General features: G+C 37.1%; 1 protein-coding gene across 1 annotated transcript; it reads right to left on the reverse strand.

Moving 5' to 3' along the window:
* Positions 1 to 1,817: 1,817 nt before the first annotated feature.
* LOC125061649 lies at positions 1,818 to 8,766 on the reverse strand. Its single transcript, XM_047667176.1, has 4 exons — positions 8,649 to 8,766; positions 6,461 to 6,659; positions 5,533 to 5,751; positions 1,818 to 2,037 (listed from the first exon to the last, which is right to left on the reverse strand). The coding sequence occupies exons 1-4, from the start codon at positions 8,674 to 8,676 to the stop codon at positions 1,836 to 1,838; spliced, it is 648 nt and encodes a 215-aa protein (XP_047523132.1). The 5' UTR covers positions 8,677 to 8,766; the 3' UTR covers positions 1,818 to 1,835.
* Between the last annotated feature and the right edge of the window lie 398 nt (positions 8,767 to 9,164).

Here is a 9,164-nt window from a genome sequence, read left to right on the forward strand (position 1 = left end):
TTTATTTGAGCAGAAAATAATTAGTTTTACAATTACAATATTGTCTCAAATATTATAGTAGTAGGTTAGCTTTAAAGTATATTTTATAATTAATTATTAAATGATAATTAATTTAATTTTCTGCATCGTCTACCGCATTTACCATGGAGAGTGTTCAGAGGAGTTGTTCGGATTAATACCTGCAGCTGTGTTTCATCATCGGACGTCGAGGCAGAATACGAAATACGATCCGTATCACCACGACGTCCGTCGTGCCAGAAGCATTTTTAAGGCAGTTTTTGCCGGACTATGTGGAACCAGCTGAAGTATTTCCTAACCAATTCGACCAAGGGACCTTCAGGAAAAGATGTACCAATGCTTAAAAGCCGGCAACGCACTCGTGAGCCCTCTGGCATTGACGGTGTCCATGGGCGGCGGTATCACTTAACATCAGGTGAGCCTCCTGCGCATGCTCCCTGTTCTATACAAAAAGTGCATTGATCCATGTAAGGCCCATCCAGCCTTCCCTCTATTATCGCCAGTATGCTGTTAGGGCTCCCCCGCACTCACCTCACCAGAGACATCTGCACAACCACACACTGTAGACGCACAGCAATAGTGAGTGAGCTCCATCAAACTCAACTCAAACTCAAAATAACTTTATTCATATAGGTAAACAAGTACACTTATGAACGTCAAAAAAGAAGTTAAATTAATTGTAAATTTACATTTACTACCAGTTCGCAAGTCAAGGGCGTAGAGCGGGCAAGAATCTTTCCGCCACTCTTTTTAATCGCTAAGTTTTGAGTCATACAAATTGTTTGAACTGGAGCAAATCAATCCCAAGGATTAGGATTATTTAAGTATTCGTCAATTTTATAAAAAGCTTTATTGATTAATTTACGTTTAACAAGGGCTTTAAATTTATTTATTATTATTATTGTTTTTTTTATAGAACGGGGGGCAAACGGGCAGGAGGCTCACCTGATGTTATAAGTGTTATATTATTTAGTGATAATTCTTTATTTTCGCTTGGGAGTTTGTTGTAAAAACAAATACAATTTCCATATAAGTGGTTTATCTTCTGGAGCCTGGTTGGTCGTATACTCAAATTAGTTCTATTTCGCGTATTATACTGGTGAAAGTCACCATTTGTTTTAAAATCGATTATATTTTTTCGTGTATGTACAAGGCTTTAAGAATATATTGACCAGATAGTGTCATAATATTTAATTCCTTAAACTTATTCCGTACCGACTCCCTCGAAGAAACACAACAAATACCCCGAACAACCCGCATCTGCAGCACAAATATGGATTGAGTCTCTGCAGCAGCACCCCACAGTAGGATACCGTACGACATAACGGTGTGAAAGTAGCTATGATGCACGATTTAAGCCGTGATATCAGTAAACTGTCGGATTTTCTTTACTACATATGCTGCAGAGCTCAGCCTATTCGAAAGAGTCTCTATGTGTGGGCCCCACTGGAGTTTACTATCTATTGTTATGCCTAGAAAAACAGTTTTGTCACAAAGTTCACTGTCCTTAACTGTTTACTAAATAAATACTTTATTAAATACTGTTTTCATATCAAAAGGAAGAGACTTGCTGCCCACAACACAGGGAATCCTAGTGTGGGCGCCAGTGCACTTTACTTTATCTAAATATCTTGTATACCTACTGTGTATAATAAAGTTTTTCTTTATTAACTTTCAGGTTACCAATATCTCGCTTTACGCTAGTAGTTGTAAATCTAATAAACATCCAGTAATAAACTGAACACGTGAAACACGTGAAAGAACATTGTTTATATGAGTAATTTGAATAACAACAAATATTATTGAATACATTTTAATTACCAATAATAATCTATCTCCCAGCCATAATCTAATGGCCACCATTTATTCTTTGGGCGTCTGTCTTTATTCCCTTGAATGTTCGCGATTAAACCAAACTTATCCTTTTGCTTGCGCCATTTTCTTCTCTTTCTGATCTCCTTTAATCGAGCCGCTCGGGAATTTGCAATGGCTGCCTCGATTCTTTTACGTCTCTCTTCCCTGTAATATTTAATTAAAAAGCGTAAAAAATAGATTCTAGTTACGAACGTTATATTTATTGTATTAATATCTATGATAGGGATGCATCCGATACCGATATATCGACGATACTTTGGGTTTGCCGATATATCGGCATCGGCGATATTTTCATTGCCGATTCACCGATACTTTTCAAACTTCACGCTTTAAAAAAATAATGTAAACGCGCATTTTGTATGATCTAGTTTGTTGCAAACGAGCCACGGACTATTGTTGCCCGAGAAATCCCCGCGTTTTATTCAGTTTGTTGTCTCTATCATTCGCTTGGGGACAAAGCATTATTATTTATGTATATAATATATATGTATTTCATTTCGCTAAACACTATTTATTTTTAACACTTTGTTGCATTACAATATAAAAATTGAACATAATTAAATGAAAAGGAGGGCAAAAATACATATTACATATAAACTAAAAAAAGTCCACATGAAAAAAAAAAGTGCACATGAATCACGATAATTTATGATCAGTCTCACGTCAGTTAGTAGTTAGTACGAAAAACTCTTGTTGGATTGACTAGTAGACCAAAATTTTTACTCGAGTCAACTATATTTGACAGCGCATAGTTATTATGGCTTGCGTTAGATCATTGATACTTTATTGAACGTAGATTTGAAGATCATTTAGTTGGCTTTTAACTGCTATCGCGAGTAGTATTTTTTCGATACCAAATTTAATAAAATACAGAATTACAACAATGTTATTATTGTTAATTTTAATTATTAACAGTTATTTATTTTAATTTAATGATTACTCTTAATTCTTAATTTTAGTAACAAAACCTTTCAAATTATTCAAAGTTTGTGACTATTTTTGTATATATGTATATTTTTTTAATACAAATTATAAACTTTAACGATATATTTTACCTTAATTTAATTTTAATTCAATAAGCGTTGGTATCGGTATCGACGATATTCATATAAGTGTATCGGCATCGGTATCGTATCGGCAAAAAAGCGTATCGATGCATCCCTAATCTATGATAACTTTTCTTTTTCCTTTAAACTAACTATTTTAAAAATATTTAATTTTTTCTCGAGTAAATTTAGATTTTCAACGTTTTTGGAAGTTCAGACTTCCTTTCACTTTATTTATAGGGTTTTTCAACAAGAACTTTGTTTTCTAAAACAAAATAAAACAAAGAATTTAGAGGAAAATGAATAAAATTTTTATTGTATTACAAAGAGAAAAGTTTGGCAATTATGAATGAAAAATGATATCTGGCAAATGTCCACCACGACCACGCTGACAGATGTTGATTCTTTCATCAAAATTTTTAATCACTTTTTGGCAAAATGGAGGGTCTATTTCGTTAATGACATCACGGATTTTGAGTTTTAAGGCTGCAATCGATTCGATTGGCTCCGTATAGACTCTGTCTTTAACATAGCCCCACAAAAAATAATCCAGTGGTGTTAAATCACACGATCTGGCTGGCCACTTAACAGCTGAATTTCGCGAAATTATGCGCTCGGGAAATTTGGTTTGCAATAAATTGATCGTTTCATTGGCTGTGTGACATGTGGCACCGTCCTGTTGAAACCACATTTCAGTGATATCCATGTCATCAATAATAGGCCAAAATTTAGTGGTTAACATCTCGCGATACCGTGATCCATTGACTGTTACCGCATTTCCAGCCTCATCTTCGAAAAAAAACGGCCCAATCACGCCTCCAGACCACATAGTGCACCACACAGTAACACGTTGAGTATGCAAAGCCTTCTCAATAATTGCTTTAGGATTTTCAGAAGCCCAAATGCGACAATTTTGCTTGTTGACGTACCCTGACAAATGAAAATGGGCTTCGTCTGAAAAAATGATTTTTTCAGAAAAACCAGCAGGTTGTTCCTGAATGAACTGAGCGAATCTGCGGCGATTTGAATGGTCGATCAGCTTTAATTCCTGCACCAGTTGAATCTTGTAAGGCTTCAAAGCCAAATCCTTTCGCAAAATTCGCCATGTTGTGCTTTTGGATAACCCCAATTGTTGAGAACGTCGTGAAATTGACAAATTTTGATCTTCTTCAACACTGTGGCTCACGGCGGCGATGTTTTCTGTTGAACGACCCGGTCGAACACGTGTTGGTGTTGGCACATTTTGTACCGAGCCTGTCGACTCAAATTTCGCGACCAAATTCTTAACAGCGGTCTCAGAAGGACGATTATGCTGGCCGAAAATATCACGAATTTTACGAAATGTAACTTTAACAGAACCACCATTTTTATAGTGGATTTGAATTATTTTAATGCGATTTTCGAGCGAAATTGAATTCATTGTAATAATTGCCAAAGCACCTGCTACGAATTCCGCCAAAAACTAAATGTCAAAACTATCACGTTCTCGGTGTTGCCACAATTGAAAAACAAACTTCTTGTTGAAATACCCTTTATATTTAACTGTTACTATTTATTTATTTATTTTAAGAATACATACTAACGAAACGCATACAGACATATACAAAACCACAAACATGTGCTTGACAAGTGTGCGCAACATTTAAAGAGAAACCTTACAATAATTATAAAAGAGATAATAAACAATACAATACAAACATTAGACTAAGAAATACAAATATTAAATCAAATATGCAATTTCAAAATGTAACATATTTCTTCTTATTGGTGACGGAACAATGGCTGCAGCATCTTACGCTTGAAGACATGGAGGCCGTCATGAAATGGATCAGCTTCGCATGTTCTCAAAGCATTGTTTACTGCAGAGCTGTCTTCACCGCCCGAACGTAAAAACGTCGCTACGCTGGCCATAGACGGACCGCATGTTGCAGTCGATACCGACTGCTCTAAGCGGTCGCCGCACGGCGAACTGCAGTTTCCGTACTAAATTCATATCAGCAATACACGGACCGCACGACCAATTTCTGAGCGGTCGGAGCAGTCGCTCTGCGTTCGCCGTGCGGTCGACTGCTTAGAGCTGCCGGACCCACCATACACGGACCGCTACAAGCAGTTGCTGCCGACCGCACGCCAATCATAAAATAAAATACTAACTAATTCATCAAATGAAACCAATGACATTCTAAAGTAGTTGAAAAACTTTTTAGTGTCTTCTCTCAGCTGGGGATACAAAGTATGAAATATTCCATGCTGTTCTCTTGATTGTATTGGACGCACCCTCATACTACGGTGTCTTCTACGCCTACGCTCGCGTAATAATAGTACAAGTAGCTGTGTTTCTTCATCGAATTCCATCTTGTAAGTGAACTCGCATCAGTATTATTTTGCGGTCGAACACAACTGCTCCAAGCAGTCGTAGCCGACTGCATTATGCGGTCATGTTGAAGTCGTGTACGACTTCAACGCGACCGCTATACAGCAGTCGGTCTTGACTGCAACATGCGGTCCGTCTATGGCCAGCTATTGTTATGTTTCTCTTCAAAAGAAAATTAACTTGATTTAAAACACGTAAATGTACTGTTTAAACACTAACCCGTCTATCCCTTCGCCGTCTTCACCTGTAATTCGTTTCCTTTCGCGAATTAACGATTCCGACCACTTCTTCTCAATCTCGTGCACCATATTGCACAACTGAAATATCTCGAAGAACAACTTCTGCACGTACTCGCAGCGTTTCGTTGCAAATGCTACTCCGGGAGAGTTCTCGCGCTCTTCGTAGGGACCTTTTATTTGTAGCACCATTTTCCGATATCTACAATATGTTCTTTTAATGATATAAAAAAAATCAGTGGCGCTACAACATCATTAGGTCTGGGCCTCAGATTTCTGAATCTGTTTCGTGATCATTTTTCAATCTAATAGGCAAGTAGGTGATCCGCCTTCTGTGCATGACACACGTCGACTGTTGGGTCTAAGGCGGTTTCCTCACGATGTTTTCCTTCACCGTTCGAGCGAATTTTAAATTTGCACATAGAAAGAAAGTCCATTGGTGCACAGCCGGGGATCTAACCTACCACCTCAGGGTTGAGAGTTGCACGCTGAAGCCACTAGGCCAACACTGCTGCAAATTGAACAGGAAACGAGTCTTCTAAGGTGGTAGGCGCAGAGTTTTCTTTTATAAAACAGGGGCTTACCTGATGTTAAGTGTCCATAGACACTAACACAGGCTCGAAAGTGCGTTGCAGGACTTTTAACGCATTTTTCTTAAAGGAGCCTGCCTACTAGGCCAACACTGCTCACGTATTATTACAGAAACCGGCAAACATCTTGAATAAATGTCCTTGCCTGCGCAGAAGCAATTTTTAGGTATCACTGGTGGCGGCGGGAGAGTGGCGTGTCGATCGCGTGATTGGTAAATCAGTAGACGTTTGCGTACGATGCGCAAACTTACCCGCACTCCCTTATTTAATGCTCAAGAAGTTTGCCGGTATCTGTATTTGCTTTGATAAAAAATTACGCACCGTTCAAGAAGCTCGGACACAACATAACCCATTTCAAATAACGCAGTAACGTCATAATAGGCGCGTATTGTGTTCATTTCGCCACTACGGCTTTTTGCTTCCTCTGAATATGTTCTCATGATAGCTATAAGACGCTCACAAACCAGTAATGAGGATTCCCAAGGGTTGAAGTCTATTTCTTGAAGACTGAGAGGGATACCTAGGTAAGGGGATAATATTAATTTTAAAAGAAAAGACAGCCATTGCGATCCCAAGCGATTTCAAGGGGAAGGTGATTGTCTTGTTCATTATACAAATCTAAAACTTTAGATTTCCGAGACTTAGAGGGAAGATAAATTCGGAATTTATAATCCGGTCAAATTAGACTAAAAAATAGGGGTAAGGTTACAATAATTCGCACTTGGCTGAATATTGGTAGGATTGCTCAATACACTATTATAAAGGAAATGTGAAAAGTCCTCATCGATCCGGCACGTGCAAAAAAATTTACTCCGGGACAAAGATCACAAAAATGGGTTTTTCGCGATTTTCAGCAAAATGGTAAGTTTTATCATAAAATTAGTTAAGACAAAAATTGTAGATCAGATAATTATCTATAAAAAATGTCTACATACTTTTTTTCCTAAGAGCCACCGTTTTTGAGATATCACGATTCAAAAAGTTAAAAGAATTGTAATCGTCATAATATGTACACCACGTATATATACATCACTGAAGCCATAATACAAGCAAAAATATCGTTCTATCGGTCAGTGTGACTTACACATATAAAATATGAAAATTTCGGGTAAAACAAAAACCCAGTCCTTTATTTTCTACGCCAGTGTAACCTTCAGCAACATCGCTCTGGAGTGAAAACACGTGTTTATTGTAACCTATTTTTTCTAACCTATTTCGTGCTGTTGGAAAAGACTGGGGTTGGAAGTTGGTCGACAATTCATTAGAGCCAGTTCAGACTTTACTTCCACCTGCACCAGAAAAACTACTAAACACCATTTTTTGCAACTGTAAAAAGGGATGTAGTGCTAATTGTGGTTGCAAAAAAAGTTGGACTGTTTTGTTCTGTAGCATGTACTAACTGTCAAGTCCGGTCATGCTCCAATGTTGAATTGCCAACAATTGAAGATTCATTTGATGTTGACGAAGAGACATGCGATGTGTCATTATTGGGACAATTTATTAACACCCAGAATGAAGAAGATAAAGAAGAAGAAGGAGAAGTAAGAGAAGAAGAACAAGAACAAGAGAAAGCAGAAGTTAATGATGATTTAGATTCAGACGGATAAATTTTCTTATTTTTTTAATTTACACCCCTTTCATCATTTTCAACCCTTGTCAATATCTACAGTTATTCAATAGTTTCAAATTAAATAGAATCATAAAAGATCAGTGGAATAGGCCTACCGGGGAAACCACATTTAAAAAAAAGCGCTAAGTACACTACCTCAAAGGTGGCGTGGAAACGTGTGCATATTATGACGATTACAACTCTTTCAACTTTTTGAATCCTTATATCTCAAAAACGGTGGCTCTTAGGAAAAAAGTATTTGGATATTTTTTATAGATAATTAACTGATCTACAATTTTTGTCTAATCTAATTTTATGATAAAACTTACCATTTTGCTGAAAATCGCGAAAAACCCATTTTTGTGATCTTTGACCCGGAGTAAATTTTTTTGCACGTGCCGGATCGATGAGGACTTTTCACATTTCCTTTATAATAGTGTATTGAGTAATCCTACCAATATTCAGACAAGTGCGAATTACTGTAACCTTGGATGTCTAAATTGACCGGACTATTAATTGTCATTAAAATATTAAAAGTGTCGAAAATTGATTCAAATTATATATTTTTTTTATTTATATCTCCGATAACATAAACACGTGGCATTTTAATTTACAATTCGTCATTTGAGATTTCAATAAGGTATTTTGCATAAAATATAAAATACTAATATTTCATAAATTCTCTTTACGAAATTTTAAATTTTAAAAATATAATTTCTATAAGGTAATTCAACCTTCTCACTCTCTCTCAATCGGTCTCTATCGCTCTCTCCCTTTTCTTCGTTAAAAAAACGCTGCACATCTTCGTGATAAATAATAAATACACAGTGTATACGATTTACTAATAAATAATCTTTCAACCATTACATTAAGTTATTATAGAATTTTAAAATATCTTACATAGTAATACGATGAAGAGTACATCCATGTAGCAATCTGCAATAAAAATGGAACTTATAATTAACTATTTACGATGCATTAACATTCTAATAACCGGAAAGGATGCTGATGATGGAGTTCTTGCTAAAACGTGAATAAAATTCAAATCTGGCCTCGAATTCTTATTATAATTTTCTGTTGTTTTAAAATGTAGACTTAAGACATTGTGGAGGAAGGATGTTGTGCTCTTTCTCCGACTTAAAGGGAGGATCCTCGAAGAATTTTCTTTTGGACCTTTACTTCACACTTCGCTCACTCCAATGAACTTCTTGCCCGAGTTTCGCTGACGCCTTTGCGCTAGTCGCGGAAAATCGCCCATTCCGGCTGAGCTACGCTCCCGAAAAAAAAAACTGGGTGCTTTCATTTCATCGTCGCTCTCATCAGATATAGACGTTACAAGCCGTCGGAAATATCTGCGAACCTCGCTGGAATGCGCTTCCGCTGGCGCTTCCCCGCACCCCGCCCCGTTTTCGCCTA

This window comes from Pieris napi, chromosome 23 (genome assembly GCF_905475465.1).
Source record: "Pieris napi chromosome 23, ilPieNapi1.2, whole genome shotgun sequence".
In the NCBI taxonomy this organism is placed as follows: Eukaryota; Metazoa; Arthropoda; class Insecta; order Lepidoptera; family Pieridae; genus Pieris; species Pieris napi.

Bases quoted from the DNA above. Each gene is read 5' to 3' on its own strand.
- LOC125061649 (XM_047667176.1), bottom strand. From the start codon at position 8,676: ATGGATGTACTCTTCATCGTATTACTAT. The intron at 5,752-6,460 runs GTGCGTAATTTT...AACATATTGTAG, and splicing joins GTGTCCGAGCTTCTTGAACG to ATATCGGAAAATGGTGCTAC. The intron at 2,038-5,532 runs GTTAGTGTTTAA...TAAATATTACAG, and splicing joins GACGGCGAAGGGATAGACGG to GGAAGAGAGACGTAAAAGAA.